The sequence below is a fragment of the Artibeus jamaicensis genome, unplaced genomic scaffold (genome assembly GCF_021234435.1).
Source record: "Artibeus jamaicensis isolate MK-2021 breed Jamaican fruit bat unplaced genomic scaffold, CSHL_Jam_final contig_415, whole genome shotgun sequence".
NCBI classification, from domain to species: domain Eukaryota; kingdom Metazoa; phylum Chordata; class Mammalia; order Chiroptera; family Phyllostomidae; genus Artibeus; species Artibeus jamaicensis.
The window spans coordinates 17380341-17407067 of NW_026521823.1; the positions used below are offsets into that span (position 1 = coordinate 17380341).

At 35.3% G+C, this 26727-nt stretch overlaps 1 protein-coding gene across 1 annotated transcript in view; it reads right to left on the reverse strand.

The window, feature by feature from the left end:
• DACH1 (dachshund family transcription factor 1) overlaps window positions 1–26727 on the reverse strand; it is a 399456-nt gene that overhangs the window by 40736 nt on the left and 331993 nt on the right. Inside the window, exon 7 of the mRNA XM_037153245.2 lies at window positions 2873–3024. Coding sequence (XP_037009140.2) covers window positions 2873–3024 — 152 coding nt within the window. The remainder of the gene's footprint in view (window positions 1–2872; window positions 3025–26727) is intronic.

Here is a 26727-nt window from a genome sequence, read left to right on the forward strand (position 1 = left end):
TTGAGATGCATCATATTCTCTCACTGAAATGAAATGACTATCTTTTACTGTAAATATATTTATCCATTATTACTTTTAATTTCTAAAACACTCAAGTTTCAAGAAAGAGTTAAAAAATCTGGCAAGATATATGTATATATATAGTGCTCTTCCATACTATATATATACTATATTTTAAAATACTAGTATACTAGTATATAATATTATTCTACAGGTCCTTTTTTAAAGCACAAAAAGATTTATGAAAATTCAATTTTTATAATATGTCATGGCAGGAACATCTGTAGTAACCATTACAAATTTTAAAATGGAGAATTATTACAGAATTTTGTGAAGTTAAATTCTTGAATATTAATACAATTACTTCTTAAATGTATTATTTTGAATGTTCTAAGAAAAATAAACTTTATGTCCATTAAGTTTAAATATGACAATATGCCTTGTGTTTAATTAAAATACCAAATACATATAAGAATTTCATACATGAAATTGTATAATTTGAAAAATTAAACATTTTCAATTCAATTTTTCATTTCTATCCTGATAAAACACCTCCAGAGAAAATATGGAGCTTTCAACTTACCACACCAAAAATGTTACCATTGGGACATAGAAAACAGCTAGAGACCGCAACATGTGATTGAAATTGCAGAGGAAATTGAGGTAGGCAGAACATAATTACCAAAATTAGAATTTGGACAGCAAACACATTTCTACTGTATGGCCAATAAGCCAGGGTCAGGACTGTTTAAACACAGTCCCAAAGGTATTACTGTAACTCAGTAAACGTGGCAATAGTAAAAGAGCTAGCTAGCATCCATGAGCTTCTGTAAAACCATCACTAAGCACAGATCCAGTATCTATGTGTGTATAGTGTACATGTGCATATATATTTTATGTGTGTGTGCATATATATAAAACTATGCATGAAACTCTGTAAGATGTTTAGTTATTATTTTACCTTAGGTATACATATGTGCATGCCCATATACATACATGTAATATGTACATATAAATATATACTGTCTAACCTATGGTCATATTACATGTATGTCAGACTATATCAGACAGTGATAATTTATTTTTAATGATGTATTCTTAATGTAGGTATCCTAACATTATCAGTGCCAGATCCCCATGATTTTGAACTAGAAATAATTTATTTTGCCTTGACTATTATCCTATCAAGGACTTTTGCTAAAATACGTTCTCAAGGCTGTCTGGAGGTTAGAAAAGAGAGTATACTAAATCTAGAAACAGCTTCAGTAAAATAAATAATGTCTAAATGTATATATTACAAGACTTTTTTTCTTTTTTATAAAGGAAGAGTTATAGTTTGAGGCGATGTGAATAACATTGCTAGTCTGGGAGACTGGGGTCTGGGGTGGATGAACACTTCTGAATAGACAGTATTTGTTTTAGAGACAGGGTAGGGTGTTCACACAGCAGAAGAGTTCGTGTGTGGACCGAACCTCCAGGTGAGTGGGCTGGTTTCATGCTGAAGACACTAGACAGGTTTTCTCCACTGACATTAAAATTAAATGACCACTTCCCTGGTTACAGAGGTTTGAGTTAGTGAAGACACACAAACTAGATGAGAATTTTAAGTAGATATTTTGCTTTCTCTTTGCTTCATATGGAGGTGTAGACATTAAAAAAATGAACTGTTCCCTTACTTTTCACAGTGCAAATTCAAAAGTGCTGAGGGATATTTTGGGAAAGCATTTAACAAAAGGGAAAAACTGTAAAACTCTACCTCATAGTAAACAGTACTATGGGTCAAATTTAGAGAAAAGTCTTCTGTTTACTTTAAAATATAATAAACTATTTGGCCTTGATTAAATTGAGGCTAGATTGATGATTTATTTCAATTACTGAGATATAAAACCTTTAAGTTGAATACAGTTCTGGAGACTCTAATTACATTAGTATTAAAAGTGCCATATTAATAGATGAGAAGATATGATACATTAAAGGCCTTCTGTTATGTCCTTGGAGAGGTAAATAAAATTAATTACATTTCTACTGGGAGAAAGTTTAATATGCTAGAAAATGTGTACAGAAAAATACCACTAAGGATGAAGTGCTAGAGTAAAAATTTTAAAGTATATATAACCAGCACAGAATCAACAAGCACATTCTTAATACTAGCTATTCCAGATATGGGGAAGTCGATCGCAAAGTCCCCATCTGGGGCCCACATGACCACTTCATGTGTGGGCAGAAAATTATGCTTTCTTTTATCCCACACACTCTTATTATTTTGGCTCCATGCTCCATGTTATTGTTAACTGCAAGTATTTTTGATTCATAATGTACTGTACATAAAATATACATCCTGAGGACTACATAGGAAATCCGTGGAAAGTTCTGTATGGCTTTTTGAAGTCCATTCTTTGAAGAAATCCTATTAACTGAAACAAACTTATTTATGAAAGAAGAGATTTTTTTGGATTCTTTTACACTAGACACTGAAATGACTAAACATATCATTTCCTCACTGGAAGGCCAACAGTGTAAAAATAACTAAATATTTATTAGAACGAGTGTGCCGTCATTTAGTAAATCAGACAAACTTAAACATTTAAATTCGTCCCATTAGTCAGCAATACAGAGAACATTTAGGCAAAATGATTTTTAAAGGCCCAATTCCTTTGCATCTAAGTTTTTATTAAGGCTTAATACACATATTTGTGTATTTTTAAACCAATTTGATTAGTGTACCAAGTTTCAAATCTTAAATTGCTAGAAAATGTTCCAAGTGATGGTTTCGTCAAATTCAGAAATGGATTCAACTGGAAAAGCATGAACTTGGTACAAATCTTCAGCTGGGTTTTGGGTTTGCTTTCTGCCAGATCGCACCAAGGCCTACCTGTATGTTAGTCAGAAGGGTCTCTATGGAGGACAGTCCATCAGGAAACAGGAAAGGAGATGGAAAGCCCGGGGGCAGCGGTTGTCCATGCCCAGAGAGGGAAAGTTTGTCAAGGCTGTCTCTTGCGGTTGGTGTGGAAAGCGGGGTCTCATCTGTATGTGATTGAAACAAAAATATAGAACAAGTTACGCTTGTCTGTTTTTATTAGACCTCAGTAATGGCTTCCCTAGTGGTTTCCAGAACATTTATTGCAAATTGGTTCCTGCTATCAGGAGAAAATGCTTTCTGCTGAATTTTCTTTAATGAAAAAGCTGTGGAGATACAACAAGATAACATTAATGAGTAACTTTATAAGCCTTTTAAATGCAGTCTCTAATGAGACTGAGTTTACAGTGTCATAGAATCTTTTTAAAACAAATATTATCTCATATATAGTTGTGATAATATATTCAGGCTGACTTTATGGGCACCCTCCCAATTATCTCATTTTAGCTTGTTCTGTTTGCGTTGACAATAGAATCTTTCTAGAGCTTCATATAACAGAAATACTTTGTATATTAGTATGTTTCTTTCTCATTAACCCTTCCTTTATGTCAAATACATTGTTAAGAAATCTACAAAACAATATATAAATAAAATCATTCCACAACTAAAAAGAAAGCTAGAATCAAATATAATTTTTATAAATTATAACTAAATTTTTCAATGTCCTTAAAGCTAAAGGTCTAATGCCTTTGAACTTGAACACCCTTTACCTTAACATTGAATAACTAGCTTTTTATTCAAGAAAAGGGGTTCTTTAGAAGGGTAAAATGATACAGCTTCCATAACAATATTTAAAAAAATATATAAACCATCTAACATAGATTAGCCTTTACATAATTTATGGAATAGTCTTCATCATTTTAAGCAACTTGGGATAATGCCCCAACACAGATTATTTTTACTATGATAGTGAAATCTTTTTATTCAGTTCTTTATTATGTTTCATTTGAGACAGATACAAGTTATGCCTTGTTTTAGTTTATTATCTCACAGAGAAAATTTTACTTATGGCTGAATTCTCAATTTTATGAATATTTTCTCATTTGACCCCAGGAAAATTAATCAGAGCAATGTATTTGCACAGTCCTGATAATATCTCTCAATTTTGCAGGTGGCTAAAAACTTCAGCACAATTTCATTTATGCTTATAATTCAATTCCATTGTTCTTCTCAATCATTCCTTTATTTTTCATTACAACACCTAACCACACACCACGTTTTCCAATTATCTCTCTCTGGGGCAGAAACACCATGGAAGTTGCCATACTACTCTGCCTCTAACGAATGTCAGAACACGTTGAATGCATCTGCCTCTCCTTTCCACATTTCTCACTGACGAACTAGTTAAAGGGAAGCAAGGTTGGAGAGGAGAGCAATGAACACAGGCCTTCTATTAACTGAACTCTCGCACTCACTCCTCTGCAGTTTCTCTTTCCCGTCCCTCCTCCGTTACCTTGCTGACAGATTGGAGCAGCAGGCACAGGAAGAAGAAATGGAGTATGCAGCAAAAGAAGCATTCATTGTGTCCTTCTTTTCTTTTTTCTTTTTATCCCACTTGTCAACAAGGTTAAAGAAAGACAGCAGTGCATGGCTAATACGATCAAGGTGATCTTGGACACCATTTACCTCGCTGTCATAAATTACCCCTCCAGACCAAGGCTGCTAGTGTTTTCTCATAATATCTCTGAAAAGGCGCTTGTTAAACATCTATGTGCATGTGAAATTGTTTAAGAATGAAGAGCAATATTTTCTGATCAGCATCACCTTAGCTGTCAGATGCTAAAGAAAATGTGGCTTAATAGATCATGTGGATAATAATTGCTTGTCTCTTGAAGAAAGGCATAGAACCAGATGACCACCTGAGGTTACATTCAGCTGTCGTCTGAGACTCCACAATTCTTAAAGGTTGTCCAAGAAGAAAGCACACATGTATGTATGCACACACTCCATGTAAGCTTGAATATGTTTGCTTGTTGTGCAGATTACTTAAACTGGCCATGATACATGCATTTATGTAGCCAATATTTACAAAAATGATGTGCTAGACACTGGGGATAAAACACCAAAAATAAAAACAAAACACAATCCACAAGCCTCCAGGAGCATTTCCAGAGTGGCTAATCCAAACCATCAAGTAGCTAATTATTATAGTTAGCAAAGCATTTTGTTTTCCATCCTTATTCTATTACTACTCAACTTTTCCCAGTATAAGATAAAAAGTGTTCTGTGTGTGTGTACACGTACACTTCATGGTTTTTTTTTGCAGTTGCTTCAATGGCATGCTTATCTTGGTTGACAGGGTTTCAGATATATGTGAATAGACTATTATTTGGTATAGAATTACTTGATTGAATTTTGTCATTTATCATTTTACATAGTGGAGACACTATGTAAATTCACTATAATTCAATACATAGATAACATACAAATTTAGGGCAGAATGACTGCTTAAAAACTTTAAAGGGATTCTTAAGCTCAATATGCATTTTTTTAAAAGAAGACAAACTAATCAAAGAACAAATAAACAAAACAAAAATATTTTGGGGGCTTTAAGACCCTTCTACCTCGGAAAAATGTCATCTTGTGGCAATTAACATCATAGAAAGTCTCATTTAGTCTTCTGACAAAGAGTAACATTGAGAACATGGTTCTTCCTTTTAAAATAAAAGTGACCTTTGATATCCTAAATGTTCTAAGAAGATTAAAGCAAAAGTTTGAGAGACCAGACAACATGGAACAGAGTTTTGACATCACATAATCTCCACTGACTTCAAACAGTGAATGATGATGAAGCACAAATTCACAAAACACCTTATTCCAATTTTGTCTATTGTACATATTTTTTAAAGTTTTATCTTTAAAAGAAAGTTGGCTTGTCAGATGCTATGATCTTTGATTATAGCATTTGACAATGTAATCTATTTTTGTTCTTTAATATTTTACTCCTAAATAATTTTAAACTTATGGAAAAGTTGCAAGAATTGTGCAAAGAATTCCTTTATTCCCCTGTAGTCAGTTGAATGATAGACACAATATACGGCCATGTCTAGTCCCTGGAACCCAGTAATGTTATTTGGAAAACAGGGTTCCACACAGACATTACTGAGTTAAGGAGCTTGCAATAAGTGGATCACACAATTAGTGTGATGCTCCCTAAATACAATGACTGGTGTTTTTTAAAAAGAAGTCAAAGGGAGATTTGAGAGAGACACAGAGGTCCAGAGATGAGGAGGAATCAAAGAGAAGACAGAGACAGAGATCAGAATTTTGCAGCCACAGTCGAAGAATGCTGATAGCTACGGAAGTGAGAAGAGGTAAAGAACGGATTCTCTTTCACAGCCTCTTGGAGAAAGCTGGTTCCCACTGACACCATGATTTTATACTCCTGGCCTCTGTGAGAAAATAAACTTCTGTTGCTTTTAAGTTACCAATGTTGAGGTCATTTGTTGTAACAGTCTTAGAAACTATTTCAATTTTTTTACCCAAATTCACCATTTTTTACATTTTGCCATATTTGCTTTTACATGATCTCTCTAGTTCTCTTTCTCATTCTGTGTGTACATATGTTTGAACCATCTTTCCCTTTTAATCCTTAAAATGTCACTGAATATTTCACAAGGACCAGGGCATACTCTTCACAGTATAAAATTAACAAGAATTGTATATATAGCATAATATTGGTTAATCAAGAGTCTGCATTTATTTTCATTATCTGTGAGGTGTTTTAGTGTAAAGTCAATATTTTAATGTATTTGACAAGTACTTCAGGAATACTTTCTCTTGGCATGTAGTAGGCATGTTATAACCCCTAAAATGGCTTCTCATAATTTCTCCCTACTATTATTCATATTCTGTCTACAAGTTTCCCCTTAGTCTGAACCCTGTGGAGGTACAGGTGACAAGCGATTGAAGCCTATAAAAAACCAAGTTGGCTTGAAAGCAGGTTCCCCTAACCCTGCTGAGGCCTTATTTTTATTCATTATTAAATTTATTGGGGTGACATTTGTTAATAAAAGTATATGTTTCAAGTGTACAATTCCATAATACATCATGTGGCTATTGCATTGTATTTACCATGCCAAATCAGATCTCCTTCTAAAATAATATATTTGACTCCTTTTACTCTTCCCAACCAATTCCCCTATCCTTCTGGAGACAACATACTGTTGTCTGTGTCCATGAGTTTTTGTTTGTTTATCTTGTTGCTTTAAGTTTTATATTCCATATATGAGTGAAACCATATGGTTCTTGCCTTTATCCGACTGGACTTATTTCACTTAGCATGATATTCTCAAGATCCATCCATGTCGTCGCAAATGGCAGTATTGCATCTTTTCTTAGGTCTGAGTAGTGTTCCATTACACCTGTCTGTGTTCCACCTCCTCTTGGTTTCCCAGTTGAGCCTTTAATTGAGCTGCAGCCCTAGCTGACAGCATAACTTCCAACTCATGAGCAGCCTTAAACCAGAGGTGCCCAGCCAGCTAAGTTGCATCCAATTCTTGAACCATAGAAACTCAGATTTTAAACATTTGACGGTCTAAGCCACTTAGTTTTGGTGTAATTTATTACACAGCTGTGGGTAACTAAAACAATATACATCCAGTATTTTTAGTAAAACAGTATTTTTCCACTTCATGTGGAAACCACATGAAACCACTTCATAAAACCACTTCATGTCCAGTTTATTTCAGCTACTTTGGAAATGTAACAACTTCAAGCTTCAATTTCCTAATTTTTAAAAAACTAGTAGGTTGAATGAGACAAATTTTAGTACCACTCATATCTCTATTATTTCTCATAAAAATTCTTAAAATTGATTTAAGTAGAAATTTCATCAATATTGACTAGAGAGTGGTAATGGGTTGCTTTCAATTCAGAAATGTCAGTACTTTCTTTATTACAAGTTCCGAAGAGTTACGAACATCTAGGTAATATTTGAAGAAGAATGACTCACACAAACACCAGAGTTCAGTGCATGTCATTGATTACTTAGGTTTACAAACTTGGAACAGCGTGATTGGACCTGGAGACTATTCTGCTAAGTGAAATAAGCCAGTCAGTGAAAGACAAACACCATATGACTTCAATCATATGTGGAATCTAATGAACAAAATAAACTGATGGCAAAATTGAAACGAAGGTGTAGACACATGGGAAAGACAGGCAGCTGTCAGAGGGGAGGGGGGGTGAGAGAACTGGATGAAAGAAGGTGAAGGGGTTAACCAAAAGGGCCCATATGCACAACCCACTGAAACAGACAACTGTGTGGTGATGGTCTGAAGGAAGGGGGGCGAGGGCTGGGTGAAGGTGGACAAAGGGGGGGAAATGGGGACATCTGCAATAGTGTAAACAATAAAGGAAAAAATCCTTAAATTATTTCGCTTCATTTTATTAAACTGGAAAATACTTCAACCACCTATGAGACTAGCATTCCCAACACCTGGCATGGCAAATTAGATTCAGCGAAAGGCATACTGATCTGGGAATAAAGTAAGCATTTTGAAAGCTGCATTAACTAGGTGCTGTTTTTTAAAGCCCTCCATATCCATAAGGGACTAGCAGTTATGCCAGCACTCAAAAGAGTTCTTGTTATTTGTAGATTCCAAAGGAAGAATGATTCTTAACTTTCAAGTATTTTTGCATCTTAGTTCAGTTACAGGAAACTACAGTGGTTTTCTAAAGGAAAAATAGAAAAGCACATATTACAATACAGCACATAGTTTTATCTTTTGACCACAGAAATCTATTGACTAGATTAACATATTGATAATTACATAATAAATATAATGGTGATTATAATTACATATAATCAGCTAACAGCAATTAGAATAATAGATAAATATAAAGAGAAAGCTTGAATGGAAGAGAAAAAAACCATCTTAAAAATTTAAAATCAATACAGTATAAAAGAGTATTATTTCATTCTTCTCATCACTTCATTTAATGGTTTTACTCCTATTTTAAAGTCACCTATCAATAAATGACTATCAGCAAGATTGATGACTCTGTAAGACAAGCTTTTTTCCCTCCAATCTTATCAGACATAACAATTTAGCAGGATATCCTAAGGAACAATGTTGTTTAAAAAAAATAATAGGCCTCTACTTTAAAATGTTTTCTTTCCTGTTAATAAAATCTAACTCAGTTGTTATTTTCACTACTAATTCCTTTGGGTTTGAATTATGGTTTAAGCCACTTTCAAATTTGTGTGTGTGTGTGTGTCTTTTTGTCTTATGTCTTTTATTACATCATAAAACCAATACTAAAACAATACTCCCTTTTAGAAAATGATATATTCCAAGTGAATTCACATTTATTCCTCTTGATGTGGAATAGACAGTAATATTATTAAAATGGGAAAAACTTTGTATTTAAATATTTTACAAGTGATCATGCGGTGTGCATGATAAAGTTCTATTTGTATACTAGCAAAGTAAATAAAATGTTAACATAAATTTTGAGAGTATGATACTTTCTATACACAAGTGGACAGTTCCTTATAAAAATATACTTTTTTTCATTTTGTTACATATACATCACAATTGTACAGATAGCTAAACTTACTGGTGGTTTTGTAAGCTTCTCATCCACATTATTGAACTAGAGTAAAGGCATAAATAATCTGAAAAATCCAGGATTGGTGTTTCAAAGAGAGTTGAAACCTATATTCAGATATAAAACACAGTCATTTTAATTGAGCTCAGCCATAACCTCAACCTGGTTCCTTCCTTCTGACTCCAGGGACTCTGAGTTTAATTTGGCAATAGAAAGTAAAAGTAAAAGTGAAAAATATAATCCCAGAATATACTCATAAATCATTATATGGCCATGTAATTTTCTTCCTTTCTATTTTTATCTTCTCAAAAAATAAGGAGTTCCCAAAATACCATATTAAAATTTATTCACATGACTTTCACATGTCTATTCCAATTCTTATAAAATTTCCAGGCCTATCATGGAATGAAGGCAGTTCCTATATGTAATTTTAAGACCATTTTTCAAATTCTGGACTCAAAATCACTTTAGAAATTTTTATAATATTGTCTTCATAATGTGAGACAGCTATCTCATTCAATGGGATAACTGGAAAAATGAAAGGCAAACTAAGTCAGATTCAGAAAATGTGGGTTCAAGTTCAGGCTCACCAAGAACTAGCAAATAGTAAATCAAAGACTCCATCTCTTATATTCTGTGAAACTCACTTGATTTATTTATGAAAGAGATGATCGCAAACGCAGAGAGTTACAGTTTAAATTCACTTAGATTATTTATGTAAAACTGCTTCGTAAAATATCAAATGCTAATAAATACAAAGTATTAATAATTTAAAAATATTTAAATATATTAAAATTTTCCTTTTTGTAAACTTGGCTTCAAAATGCCATGGAGCAATCCCGGTCTTGTAGCATAAGCCTGTGGTTTCTATATTATTTATCTCTAGTGAGGCTGGTGATAAAAAATATAATGTACACTAGATAATAAAATTACTGCTATATGTTATTATAGTTGCCTTATCCAAAACAACCTTGAAGTAGTTCAGTGAACAGTTAAACTTAATTATGATGGAAATAGCTTGAGAAAGAGTACAAATTAGTTTACCAATTTCACTTCAGTGAGCAGGACCCACAAAAATGGGTGAGTAGGCTGTGAGGGATATAAGACACTTAAGAGGTTCCTTAGATCCACTTGAATGAAATAATATTAGAACTCTGAATTTTGAGTTTTGGTGAATGAAGGAAAAGATTGAATATGGGAAGGAGATCATTGGAGATGTTTGGCAGGATGTTGAAGGTGTGCATCTGGTAATATAAAAAATATACCAGATGTGCATTTGGTATATAAAAAAACATACCAAACTCACAGTGCTGCCTAATTTAATGCACACACCATTTATTGCAGGTATATGCAACTTTCACCTTTATCTGTAGTTCTTACTGTTGGACTAGTTCACCTCTGAGGTCATGATGAAAGTCAGGGCGCATGCTTTGCAAGGAGAAATAGTCTCAGCTCCCTAACATAGAGACATACTTACTAATGCTGTGGAAGGAATATGTGAATGAGATGGGAAGAGGCAAAAGCAGGAAGAGTGCAACATGCAGGAATGAGGAGCACATAGTCGACTCTGCTCACCGAGGTTACACCACATTCATGAGAGCAAAACTAAAAATACTTTCTCTTGGAAAACCGCACTATTGATTACGAGGCCATTTCACAGACATTATCTTGGGTTATAAGGAAGCTCAAGTAAGAAGATTTTAAAAATGTATGCAATTAGAATTGTAATAATGTTATGTGCCAAAAGATTGATTCAAATGGCACCGAGTGGTTCTTTAGAAAAATAAGAGATTATATTTAGACCATGCAAGCTGAAAGGAGAGTCAAAAAATAAAACTAAAATCTTCACGGCAAGGTGAGCTTGGAATGGGCACTGGGTAGTAGGAAAAGTGCAAACACACCAGCTTTCTATGAGGAAATCACATAGGGATAGTAGCTGAAGGAAAAATAGGGACCCTTAGTGTCCTAAACACACTTCATCTTTTTAAAGGGAAAGCCTATTATCTACCATTATTCTCAAAAGACAGTCTTTAGTTTCTGATCACTCTGCATTTATATTTTGAAGAGGTATGTACAGGGGAAACTCTAAATCAAGCTACATATTTAGTATTTTCACACTTGGCCTTGACGGCAAACTCATCACCACCTGTGGCAACCAAGAAGAGAGAACTGAAGTGCATGCAGCCCTTGGGATTGCTTGGCAAAAATGGAATGTCGTCAATCATTAAACACAAACACAGCAAACACACACACACACACACACACACCCCTTGATTTATCTTTGAAACATTTTGGGTGGCTTGTTTCTCAAGTCATAAGTCATAAGTGTTTATTGAAAGAGCTGGTCTAGCTGGTGCTGAAAAGATCCACTCAATTGACCTTTCTGTCTTTTCCATGACCCTGCCGGTTGAACCTCACTGCTGATACTGCAGGTGAGTATGGAAAAGCATTTACCGAAAGCTGCATAACAGACACAGCTGTATTTCCGAGGCTGATGTTTTGCATATCTGCACAGTAGGGCCATTAAGGGTTCTAAGAGCACAACGGAAACAATCATAACATTTGTTTTTAGATGACTGACTCAGGACATGTACACCAGGCTTTATATAGAAACTGTTTTTGTTTTATTAAGAGACTGTTTGCCTGTTAGTGATAACATCATTAAAAATAAATGAAAGGGGGCTGGTAAAATGCTTCCCAAAAGCAAAAACCTAATTAAAGGTGATATGCCTGCTATGAGGTTTTTGTTTTGCTTTGTTTTAGGACTCAAAAATAGAACAAGGTTAGTTCTATCTTATTTTATAAAGCCCAAAGAAGACCTCACAGTGAAACATCACTTCTGATCTAATTTTCTATTTCTGTGTACTTTAATAATCTACTTTACAGTCTGTGCTTGCCCAAGGAGGGTGAACTAGTTTTGCTCCCACAGATAGCTTCATCATGTCATAGCGTGTGAGAAAGAAAATCTGATGGTTCAGCTCAAACAACAAATGCACTCTCCTTTTAAAGCAAATTGTATGGGGTTGTAATATATGCAGTAACAGTTGTTGAAATAATGCACACACAAACATTTCATCGTCCTAAAAGACCACTTTTGAGAGCCTGAGTTAATGGTGAACAGGAAAAAAAACATTTCTAAATCATGGTTTATAATTTCAGAGAGAGAGAGAGAGAAAAAAAAAGTAGACCCTTTCATTTTTAGGGGTGGAGTTACTCTAATTTCATGGATGGTGGAAAAAGCAGGAAACTGCATTCCCTTGATAACTCTGCCCTTATTGTGCTGTGACCTTGGCCAATTTACTTAAATTTACATCTGCCAAAAAGGAGTTTCTGAAATGTGCTTGGAGAATTTTCGGGGGGCGGAGGAAAGGAGCTGTCACATAAATCCAAGGCCTTTTCAAAATTAGTATTGCTTTCGAGGCAACGAGAAAATGCGGAGAACACGGGGCGCCCTCAGAGGGTGCTGTAGTTTGATATTCTGGCTTCTTGTCACCTCCGCACAGTCCTAATTCACTTCTGAGTCTCCATACTGACAATGGATCTTATTGCTAAGTGAATTAAACAGCACAATTCTCAAATTGTCCTCTGGAAATATAAAATAGCTTTGGCAATGTGGACTATTTGAACTCTGATTTTGCACGTGGGTTTTAGACTAAAATTATTATGAAATTATAAACAATGTAAGATATCTTTGGAAATCATTTGGTATAAATTCATTCAGATGAAACAAGCCCAGAAGTGATTGATCCGATGTTTTTCAAATGTCTATGAATTCTTATTTCTTCCTTTATTACAGGATCAATTTAGAGAAAATGGAGAGGAAGGATATTTTGCGTAGTTCCAAGGCTATGTATACCGAAACCATACATACATGTTCGACAGTTAAGAAATCTGAAGCCTGGCAGGATATTTAATAAACACTAAGGGATTTTAGGAGTCATAATGGTAATGTGATTGTGAGTTAAGGAAAATAGTTCTTATCTTTAAGAGGTGCATACTGAAAAGAAAAGTATTTACAGATTAAATAAAACATGTTTGGGATTGGCTTCAGAAATACCTGGGGGAGATGAGAACGGGGTGCAGAGATCTATGAAGTAAGTCTGGGCCCAAGATGATCACTGTTAAAGCTGAATCATAGCTGGTCTGTGGGGGCTGTACTCCCCCATTCTAACTTTCTGCTTGTTGGACATTTTCTGTAATACAATGTTTTTAATAAAACTAATGCTACTCAGTAAAACTCTATTAACACATTCTTCTTTCAAAAAGTCAGAGGCATTGGTATGACGATGATCATCATTATTATTGTCAAAATAATTAGCATATATTGAGTGTTTTCTCTGTGTGCAAAGCCACGCTCTAAGCAGTTCACATGTGTTAACTCATTTAATCTTCACAATCATTCTGTTAGATAGTTGCTACTGCTAAACTCAATTTGCACATGAGTAGACAGAGGTAAAATAATGTAATGAACTGGTCAAGATAGCTTGGCTAGTAAAGAGAGGAGCCAAATTCAAATCCCAGTAGCTTCCTTTCAGAGCTTATGATCCTTAAACCCTCAAGGAATAAAATATAAATGTCTATATACATTTGAAAAAATGTGTTGGATATGTGCTTTCAAATGTGCACAAGAAACATGTACTCTAAAAAAAATTAAATAATTTCACTATTATTTTAACTCTGAGTAGAAGAAAACCAGCATTTCTATTTTACTTGTCATTCTTTTTATTAGTTTGTAAATTGATTTTCAATTACGGTTTACATTCAGTATTATTTTTTATTAGTTCCAGATGTATAACATAGTGGTTAGACAGTCATGTACTTTACACCACGTCCTCCCTGATATTTCCAGTACCCACCTGGCACCATACGTACTTATCACATTATTTCTGACTATATTCCCTATGCTGTACTTTACATCCCCATGACTATTTTGTAACAACCCATCTGTACTTTTCAATCCCTTCACCTTGGTACCCAGCTTCCCACCTCCCCTTGTCTCTGGTAACCATCAGTCTGTTCTCTGTATCTATGAGTCTGTTTCTCTCACTCCTCAGTCTTAACCAAAGCTTAATTTACTCCTTAAAATTTAGCTAATGATCATCCTAAGCAGCCAAGAATTCCCCAAACTGTCTCCACTGCCACACTTGTGGTTATTCATCTTGGAAGCAAAGATATCTATCTTAGAAATGAAATTCCAGATTATCTCTACATGGGATTAAAGAAATCCAACTGTGAAAAAAACAGACATTTAACACCAACTCTAACTTTAAGTGGCTCCCATAGATATCCTCCTAAGAATTCCCTCACTCTACATCTTTACCTAATGCCATACATACTAACGAAGCCTATACTTTTCTGGTGAAAACCTTGAAAAACCTTTTCTGGTTTTAACCTTAAAAACATCACTTTTTAAGTGACATAAGCATCACATGTAGTAAAAGAGCGAGGCCTACTTAAAGATTCTTAACATAAAAAAACTATTGTCTGAGAGAGTCACTTCATAAGGAGTATTTCTCATACCTCACCCATTTATCAGCTACAATTGAACCCTGTGTCTTGCCTCACACTCTTCTGCACTTGTCCTGAGTTAGCTTCCAAATTTCCTCATTGTATAATCCTAGCCATGAACTCACTTTCCACCATATCAGAGCTTTATTTAGTTTTCTAAGTCACCCTCCCTCAGTTCCAGACCTCACCCCTCCCAGACTCCATTAGTGTGCTCCCTCCTCCCACCGGGAGCTCCCATAGTTCAACCACTGCTCAGAGAAGATGCTGTGGACCAGGCTGCCGGGACGCTGCCCTAAACTAGACAGCAGCTTGTTGGTTTAAATAAATTAATGTTTGTAAATCTTATCATTTACTAACCATAATGACTCTTTCTAAGCTACAGGTATGTTTTAATAGGGCCCTGCACTCCCACCTTACCTTATCACAATTTCTTGAGGCCAGGAATGTGGCACATGAATGTGAAAAGTTTCCCAAGGTCATACATGATGTGATACTGATACCGGCCTACGCATTCAACCTCACCAGCTTAGCACAATTCCTTTTCCCTCTCCCATCCACTGCAATCAATTACTGACACGTTTTACCAGGACTATTTCAAAAGATTGAATTCATTGAAAATTATCAACAAATACGGCTCTTTGCAAGTGTGTTCCTTAAGTATATTTAACATGAAAAACAGTGAGGGAAGGAACTCTCTCCATCTTATTTGCCTGGGTAACCTCAATGCCTGTTGGGTTGATTGGTTGAATACCTGACATAATATATTTGCCAGTGGCTTAATTTGTGGTTAAATTCCTTGTTCTTATTAATAAAGATAAATTTCAACTGATGTTATTTTACATTTTAGTTAATTGAGTCTGAATGAGAAACTATATAATAAATACTTTCAGTTTGGAATGTCATCTTAGAAATGTGAATCTAATATATAAACATTATTTATGATATTGAAAAATCTATTTTTTTAATTCCCAATTAATTGAAAAAATAATAACTAAATACAAATGGGGTTACCCAGTGCACAAAAGGGACTAGCGAGTGTGCATAGAAAAACAGTAGTTGATTCATCTCTCCTGAAACACTATTGCCTGCTTCGGGCTGTCACAGATTTGCCATGACAGAGAGTGTCTGTGTGAAGTTTGATAAGCATCCTGTCAGAAATATTGTAAAAACTAGAAATTGATAGGAGGTTAAACTAAGTGACCTTTATATCCCTTTTACTTATTGAGATTTTATGACTCCTTCCTTAAAAACTAACGGCTCTCTTACAATGTCATATAAAAATGCAAAGCAGAGCACTAATTTTTAGGATTTAGGGAAATGTAAAAAGTAAGAGTGTATGTTTATGTCACTGTCGGCACTCTCCTCTTGGGGAGAAGGGGATTCTTCATCAGCACAACTGCTATTCTGCAACACTCAGTGCGTCAAAGTATAATGCACATTCCTGGACCTTCGATAAAGTTTTTCAAAATTGATTTCCAGCGCATAACTACTTGTTTTTTGTTGCAAAGGAAAAAATGGCATTGTCGGATTACTAAAATTGTGATTACTGGTGTTTAATGTGTTATATTTCAGAAAAACACATATGTTGGTCCAAGCATATCAGAAAATTGAATACAAAAATGAGAAATCTTGCTTAACTTTTCCTTTATGACCTTTTAAATATTAATTTGCAAGCCACTTGCTTGAAATTTTAAGTCTCTTTTAAAAATTCAAAAGAAATAATATCAAGCAATTTTTTCATTAAAGTATTTCCTGTTTCCTCTACTTTACATCTATCTGCGCCATGGTACACATTCTGCCCCACTTTACACTCTGTCTGCCCAACGGCATGAGTGTGTCGGATGAATCTTAGCTGGGAAGGGAATGTGTGTTAGGGGAACTGAGGGAAGGCGCCGTGGATGAGACCCAGAGAGCGTGAGACCAGTGACTGGTGGAAACATCGCGAGAAATAAGGGGTCAGATGTGCACAGTCTCTCAGAGGCCTGGACACGCTGCTGTGGTCCACAACGTTTAACATCAGCTGGACACGGGTGACCGTCCTACAGAAATGGCACTTGTTTCTAATCAGTTTGTCTCATGAGAATGTAGAACTATTTTACCCTGTGTGACCATGTGACTATTCATTCCCCTGGAATATTCTGTCCAGTCAAGCTAGCGTTATTGCTACTTTATCATCCCTTGCATTTCTTTATTGTTTCTCTCTTCTAAGTACAGAGCAAGCTCCTTAAGCACAAAATTCCTCTCTTATTTATGGTCACTGTGTCCCCTGTATCTTGAATGGTACCCTGCATTTACAGGCTCTTAATATATATATATATATATATATATATATATATATATATATATATATAGGTTGAAAAAGATAAATGTTTAATATGTATTTGAAAATAAAACAAAATATTTTTCTGGCTATTTCTTTGCATTTATCTTCATAAATCTCTTGTTTATAAACATATATATTAGTTTATTAGTTAAATAATCTTCTTTCATAGCACATGAAGGAGTCATATCAATTATATATTATTATAGATGAAATTACCATATAGAACTAATGTATTTAAAGAAAATTAAAATAAAGAAGTATACAATATGTATGTATATATAAAAAGATATGCACATACACATGTATGTGTATATTTACATAAACACACAGCATTATACAAATACACAGACATATATATACACATATATATGCAGCTATTGATATATAGTTATATAGGTATATAGAAGTCTTCTATCTTTAGTCAACCAATAACTATTCTATTTTAGACTATTAATTCCCTTAAAAAACTATCACCAAAAGCATTAGGCAAATAAATACTAAGTTTATTATTTTACATAATATATTATCCTTCACTGCTTATTCTTTTTCCACATGTAAGATTTCACAGGAAGGCAAGAACCAGATACAACCTGGAAGATTTTCCATTGCTTTTCCCTTTTAGATTTAAGATGAACAAATTATAAGTATCAAATGTTCTGAAAGGTAATTTCATAAATAACTTAGTACTGAGTAAAAATTTGGGAATGGTGAAAATATTCAAATGTACTGGGAAGCCCATATTTGTACAAGCAAAGCAGACATGCAGGTTGTACTCCTGGGTTCTCTTGATAAACATAAAAAACTCACATTGCCTTTTAATGTTATTTTAAACTAGATAATTTAAAGAAATAACAAAATAAAGTAAAATATTATATTTATATGCATTTTTAAAAAATATTTTATTTATTTATCTTTAGAGGGGAAGGGAAGGAGAGAGGGAGAGAACATCACTGTATGGTTGCCTTTCGTGGGTCCCCTGCTGGGAACTGGTCTGCAACCCAGGCATGTGCCCTGACTGGGAATCAAACCTAGATACTCTGGTTCGCAGGCCTGCGCTCAGTCCACTGAGCTACGCCAGCCAGGGCTATATGCATTTTTTAATTCACATGTAGCTCTAAAGATTCTGGTGTGTCCTCCACCTGCCTGCTTTGACCCAGGACAGTTGTTACAAGGGAGAATTTACATTGCAATCTCTTCCTTTTAGTTGGGAATCATCGCAAATATAATGTTATCCTTTCTCATATAATCTAATCTTAATCTATCTGATAACTTTTATGTCATACGAATTATCCATAGAGATTTTAATACAGTGCTCAGTATATCAGTAGCTCCAAAATGTCCTGATATTCTTAAGGAAGTTATTTCCTTCACACAATTATTTTTCCAATTGTTTAAATCCATCACAAACTTCACCAGAGAGATTTTAGGAAACCAAATCAGCCTTGAAATATGAACACATTTTATTTTGCAAATAAATTCAGTCAGCAAATCTGTCAAATTAGAAGTTAATCCTTCTAGAAATATTTGTGAATGAATAGCAAAATTAATACAGTGTGGTGTGTCCTGTAACAAAGACAAGAACAAGAATATCAGCATAAGTAAGAACATTCAGTTTATTCTCTGACTTCCTGAAGAAGAAAAACAAGCTCAGAATGAAACATAATCAGGACACAAACCTCATGGCATTGACTAAAGCCTTATCAGGTTACATGGGGAGAAGAAATAACTGTTGAAAAAAAGATCATTTATTGTCTCCAACCTTATATCAAGGTTCTAAACTCTCCCTGTACTGTAAATTCAGTCCTTCAGATGTTAATATATTTTCCTCTATCATCTATTTTTTGTTAACAATTAAACATAAAATAACCCTTATCTATAAGTGTTTATTGAAATTGCTTTATTCTATTAATCCCACTTTTCCCTCATAGGCAAAGAAATGAGGCTAGATTGAAAAAGGTTTTTCTGGTAAGCCCGTGTCAGTCCTAGAGATCACTATCTTGTTTCCCAAGAAATTCTTTGAAGGAATGATTTTAGAATCTTCCTCAGGGTCATTACCAAAGTGCTTTTTACACTGTCAGTGAAATGTGCCTCTATCCATTTTCTAAAAAGCAAACTGCATAAGCTTGTTTTACTCATTGATCACTTCTCTTATCTGTAGGCCAGCAAATACAGCTGTAAATGTACTCCAGATATCTTAGAACATAATTCATGTGGCCTGAATGCGTTTAGAATAGCCAGGACTTTTCCTTCCATCTGTTCATCTATCTTGGGCTCCCACGATGACTGTTCTCACTATTTATATTTTCTCATGGAAAGACAATGAAAACAAAAAAAAACTTATTGTACTCCTCTGTATCATTTTGGATGCATGCCATGCCATTTTGTAATATATCCCCCTTCTAATCTAAAAGAAATCTCCCTGATACCAACCTCCCTTCCAATTACTGACCCAGTTTCCCTCATTCCTTTCTGAGTTATTCATACTCTATAATCTCACCTTCTTCCAAGTCTAGTCAATTTTTTACCCACACCTCTAATAAACCTACTTTTAGCACTAATAATTGTATCATTTGTTTTGCCAAGTCCGAGTCAGTTCTCAGACCTCCGCATACTTGACATATTAGCAGCCCTTGCTGTGTTGGTCATTCCTACATCTGAAAACTTTCTCCACTTGTCTTTCAAGGCACCACGCTCTCTTTTACATCCCAAATCTCAATGGCAGCTTTTTCTTAGCCTCTTTATTGATTTTCTCTTTTATCTGATCTTTCATGCTCAAAACACTATAGGGTACCTTCTGACATTTTTTTGTCTTTTCAAGACTTCATTTATTTTTAGAGAGAGGGGAAGAGAGGGAGAGAAACATCAATGTGTGGTTACTTCTTGTGCACCCCCTACTGGGGACCTGGTCTGCAACCCAGGCTGTGTCCTGACTAGGAATCAACCAAGTGACCCTTTAGTTCACAGGCTGCCACTCAGTTCACTGAGCCACACCAGCCAGGGTGTGACCCTTTTCTTTGCTATACCCATTTATTTCTTCATGACCTCACTCAGACCCACACCTTTAGATATCAGCTATATACTGATGGCTCCGAATCTATATCTTTAGCTCAGACCTTTTGTCTGAACTGCCCTCATCTTTGGGCTCATAACTTCACTGGGATACCAAACAGGCATTTTGCAATTCACAGGTCCGAAAAAAACGAACACTTATTTACTGGATTCCACAGCTGCTCCTCCTATCACATTTTGTTAATCTCAGTCCCATTCCATTTCCTTTCTTCTAAGAGTCAACTAAAATGATGAATTTGTAGTGTTTCATCAGAGTCCATATAGGTATAGATAATATATGGATATATTGTTCTAGAAATCCATTTGTATGAGTAACCATGAGTAATATTTAACATATTTTTGCATTGAATTTACATAAATAACATCCTAGTACTAACATCTTTTTCTAACATTTATTATGGTTTGAGAGTTATCTAAATTTGTTCGTAGAGCTCTATTTATTCATGTGAAATGCTATATGGAATTATATTATACAACTAAACTGCATTTTAGTTATTTATTCTTTCATTACAGCATTCAGTTGATTTCAAAATATTTGCTATTATAAAGAATACCACTGTACAATGCTCTTATTAGATCACTGTGCTGGACATTTGAGTACATGATTTTATGTCAGTCTCACAAAATACAGTATTTTCCTTTATCTCCATAAAAGAAATGGAACCTTAAAGAGACTGAGTAATTTTCTTAATGTCACACAATTGGACTGGGACAGAATTTGAAACCACATTTGTCATTCATCTCCCAGCTGTCTCCTACCACACTCCCCCATCTGGTCCTGAATCCCATGGTTTTCCTGCCGGGGTCATGCCGACAGCAACAGGGTGCAATGGGAAAGGCTGGCTACCAGCTTCAATGCTGGCTTCAATGAAAATTCTTGGAAACTATGAGCGAGCAATGAGGTCCTGGGAGTCCAGAAGCAAGTTGGGTTTAGTGGTGGCAGACCATTTAGAAAACCACTGTTTAAAGCCTTGTTATCAACTGGTTAGGCATACCAGTTCTAGAGCTACTGGCAAGAAATTCACAGGAATTGGGGACTAAATTGTGGAACAGGAAGAAGTGGAAGTCAAACAGAAAATCTTTGTGTGCTTGAGAGCCAGGAAAAACTAAGAAAAAGAAAAAAAAACAAGGCCCTCGTGGATGTAGCAAGATACAGATAGAGTGGAGGGAATGTAAGTGCTTGAAAGTATTCCCTTTAAAATAAAGGTTTGTAGTACTTACTAAAGTCTTTGAGCCAAGAATTCTTACTTAATTTCGAAACAAGGAAATAATTGAGAAACTAAAAACAAAGAGAAAAAAGGAACAAATCTTATTTGCTCCTTGTAGATACAGATCTAAAATTATAATGATTATCTTTCCTTCTCCTTATTTCCATACACAAACCATTTAGCCCCTAACTAGAGATTCAACAGACAACAATTATTGAAACCAATCTTTAGTATCAGCAGAGGTATTATAATGCATACGAAGCTAGAAGATTAAAGCAGCAAACAAAGAAACAAAAATATCAGTATCAATTTATGTTTACTGATCTGCTGTGGCTTTGGGTCCTATTGCTAGTGATTAAATTCCTGCCTTGTAGCCCTATGGGGTTTGTTCCAAATGTTATAACTGGAACCCATTCTGTGCCAGAACCTCTGCCTTGGTTCCAATACCTTGATGTCCCTCTGGCTATACTTCTTATATCTCCCTTCTAACCCAGAACCTAGTTATCTGTGATCAGGTGTTCCCCAATGCATTCAAGTATCTTTCCCCCTGCTTGGAATTTTACCTTTGCCTACCACTTACAGGCCTACCACCTGCCAGAACTTTCTTGCCACCCACCTGCTTGGGCCTAGCCTCTCTGCATCATGTTCCTCAGGTGTACAGATTCTCTGACTTGGGAATACTATGATTTCCTGTCTGGTTTCACATAAGTTAATAAGCATCCATTTTGCAGAAGGGGAAGAGTTACCGGAATGGAGGGAGATGCTCTGGGATATGGAAGAGGAGGAAAACTGACACAAAAGAAAATACAAATAACACAGGAGGAAGCCAGTGCCAACCAGGAGGACTGAATAAAGGCTGTGGGCATTGTCAAAACATTAAGTATTTGGGTTTGTAGACAAATAACGTCCAGAGATTGGATAATCTTACCCTGACAGACTTTTCTTGGATCAGAAGGTATAAATAAACTCAAATCTAAAGCTACTAGATTCTTAATATATCAAAATCTTATGTGAAGAGATCCTTGTTTTCATGTATAAATTGGCCATTAAGAATTCCAAGGAACAACTTTGTTGTGGACTGCTCTGCCTGGTTCTAGGAATTGTAACTCTACCCCCTGTGGCTAAGGAGGGGTCAGTGACCTCTGGAATGGGAGCTGCAGGAGACGAGGCTTGTCTCTGGTAGAAAATGCTGCCTCAGTTTCCTCCCTGCCCCCAAAGCATGGTCGGAAGTCCTTGATGGGTAAGACTCCTCAGAGGAGGGGCAACCTAGGCCAGACACGATCACTTGGGAGGCCACCATGGAAGGACTCAGGGGGCTTCAACAAAGAGCAATGGACTCTCACCCCCGGCTTTGACATAGCCCGAGTCCCCATGTCTACTGGGAGAAGCGCTTCCTGGCTTTAATCCTCTTAAGCCTGAATATCTGTTGGGGAGGGGTGCAGCTCCTTGCCTTGCTAGAGCCTGTCCTGGGGAAAAATCTGGCATCACAAAGACTTGCTGATAAACCTGTGAAATCTGCTCTGCTAAGAGTGCTTTCATTCATATGTTAAGGATTAGGGCAAGAAACCCTAAAATTCTTCCTGACAGACTCTGACTCGGACTAAGCCCTCAGATTTCTTTGAAATATTATCTACTGTTTGATCCTTACTGCCCTGTATTCCTGTGTATTACAACCCAATAAAAGCCTTTAGAGGAAGGGGCTCAAGGCCTTTTTCCGCTGAGAAACTGGCCACTGCTCAAGGCCTTTTTTCTCTGGGAAACTGGCCACCTCTCCTCCTCAAGCAGATCACATCATGTCTCAGTCATGTCTACTCTTATCCGTGGTGCATGGGGGGACTTGTGAGCAAAGGTGCCCCCACACAACTTGAAAAATAATTTCAAATGTATCTATGTTTGCCAAAATGTTGGTTTTCTGCGTTGACTCATATATGCCTTTTGTTGTTTCAATTATACAAATCCAATTTTAAAGACCCACAGCAGTATCGTTATGCCTATAAAGAAAAGCTAAAAAGGTAATTTTTTTAAGGATTAAACATCTTGGAAAAAAACAAAAATGGAGATATAGATGCTTTGGAAAATAAAATCAGATAGCAATTAGTGAAAATGGCTACACTGAAATTCAGCAAAAGTATAAGAAATAGAACACTGCGAAGAAATATGCACAACCTTAGAAGTATATACAGTAATTGGAACCACCTGCTAACAAACACAGGTACTACAAGACCTGTTTCAAAGACTAAATTAGACACATTTGTTATTAGTAGTATTATTTGCATTCAATTAATGTACTAAAATCCTTTAAAAGTATGCTCTTATAAGTGGGTTAAACATGTTCATTGTAATCTTGTTTATATTAATAATTGGCCTAGCAAATCTTCTCTTTATATCTAGTACAAAGGTAAACTTTATCAGGCCCAAGCTGAATTATCATAAATTCCATATTCGCAGAAACCAAATTAATGAGGTTTGATTGTACCAAGAAAATTGCTTTTGCCATTTGCTTAATTTCATCTGCTCTATATAATAACAAAAAAAATCAATGATGAAAAAGGTAGATAAAATTCAGTATTTGCAAAAATATTAGCAGAAGCAAGGCAAACTTTCAGAAACTCTCATTCAGTGTTGTTTCTATTTGTTTAGATTTGGCGTGTAATATGATGTTAAGTATATTACTGTACGGTGCTATTACGGAACAGATGTTAAATGCCATGTAAAAATGTCAGGGGTAAATGATTGATGATCCTCTTTGCCATTTCAAAGTGAACCATGATTATTTATATGCTCTGGACATTGCTTGAAAGCATCATATTAAATCTAAACAATTGATCCATTTTCAAGGGGTTTTGTATAATGTATTATTTATGTGTGTTTTATTCTTTTGTGAACATGCCCCAGTATAAGGAAGTATTTAGAGTCTCCAGGGCTCCACCCAGTCCATATGGTAGGTTTGTTCCCTGTGTAATACTCACTTTTCCCTCTAGGCCCATATGGCGAGTCCATAGGCTGCCCAGCCCTCTGTCCTCCACAGGGGCCATATGGCAAGTTCACTGAGCACTCATTTACCTGGTATTAATATTTTATCTGCCTCAGACAGAAAAAGAGATCAGATTAAGTAAAGCCAGCCCTTGAAAATGGTTTAGCCATATAATCAATACTGAGTGTCAGTGTAGTATGAGATATGGGTTCTGTTATTTCATTTATATTAAAAATAGCAGATTCATTTGAATAATTTATCAAATAACTTCATATGTTCTTTTGATCACTTGATATACATTGACAGAATATTGTTTAATTATGCTAATCATCTGAGCAATATTAAAGCATGATAGTATAAGCTTATAAAGTTTAGAACTCGTTTAAACATATAGGCTTTGATATAGCCAAAGATAAAAGACTGAATCTAAATTATAATCTATATTACCATAGTAATTGCTCTCAAATTAATTCATTGTTATAAAGTCTGCAACTATAGGCTAACCTTTTTGTGCAACTTAAAGTAATTAAGTAACATTCAGCAATTTTACAATCAGAATTATATAAAAATATGGAATAAATGAAAATACTACATTTCTGCGCATCTATGCCACTATAAATTCATATGAAGCTATCAAATGTATAAACTTCATGGGGTAATTTATGTAACTAGATTTATTTACTTGACAAAGTTACTATTTAAAATTTTTTATTAACATTTGATATATATATTATATTACCTCTATGTCTTCACTTTAACCTCTGATAGTATTGATATATATGGATACATATTTTAATCAAATTGCTATTTCAAGCACTTAATAACTATTTCAGAAAATGGCACAGTATCACATTTGCTTTAAGCTAGACAGCATTATATGTGTACATTTCTTTCATCTCTTCAAAAAAGATACTTGTCTCATTTTTAAAAAAGAATATTGACTATTAATAATAAGCTCAGTTACTCAAAATGAACAGAAACAAATGCTGCCCACTGCACTTACAGCAATTTACTTTTGTTAGACCTTACAATTCTTGTCAGCTTATATACCAAATCTGATGTGAGAATACTCAGAAGGAGTTCATGCTTTGATGCTTGGTACCTTCTAAATATATCTACAGTGTATTTTCTCGGACATGACTTTTAATCAGTCAAGCCTTTCTACATAAAGCAGTTATAAATAGTCGGGGTTTTCCATTTGATTTCCCATTGTGCACAAATCCTACTATCATGTTTTTTCTACCTTTCCTCTTAGTCCCCCACACTGGCACTTGTTACGATCTCTGTCCGGGACACTATCACTAGGCCACTGTCAGTTCTGAGATCATGTCACACAGGTGACACAGAATGGATTCTGAAGGCACTTGAAAATTTAAAATGATAATATTGAAATAAAAATGTTAATGTGTTTAGGTTTGTTACTTGTAAGTGCAAGTAAAGTCATAATTAAAATATAAAGACAACATCGGGATCTCTGACCGCTTATTTTAAGCTTGTATATATAGAAACATATTTGATGAAAATATAAAAGTTTAATTTTATGCACTGAATATTTTCACGGAGTCAGCATTTTGCTGTTTTGTGATAACATGTTAAAATTAATGGGATGTCTTTACTAAGTTCTTTCTGCATATATACATAGAAAAAGGGGAGAGCTCTGAACCTGACTTCATAAATAACATTCACTGCGATTTTGTTAAAGTTTAGATGTGTGGATTTGTATTTGAAACCCTCCGAAGGTTACAGGGTGTGAGCCTTCAACAATCTCTCTGAGTCTTCAGGGACAAAATCCCATTATGTGGAGTTCAGTGAAAGGGGTAAACACCACCATAAAGAAATACAAATTGCACGTATTTCCCATTTAGGTAGTGTCACCAAAGTTCACCATTTAGAATTCTAACCAGTTAGGACTTGTTCTTGGAGGTCAAGTACCTTGTGAACCTTGTCATCTCATTGATGACATCATATCCCATCCATCAATTCTTTCTGGAGCGCACTTGCCATCTGCTCGGTGCACGTTGTAATAACTTATTAGACACATTCACGGGGTAACAATCTGCACAATGACACCACTATCTGAACACCGGTGCACACTGAGAGAACAGCCACTGCTTCTCCGTCGGAGAACAATGACTCTGCCCTCCAAATTTACAACAGGAGTCAGGAGACGATG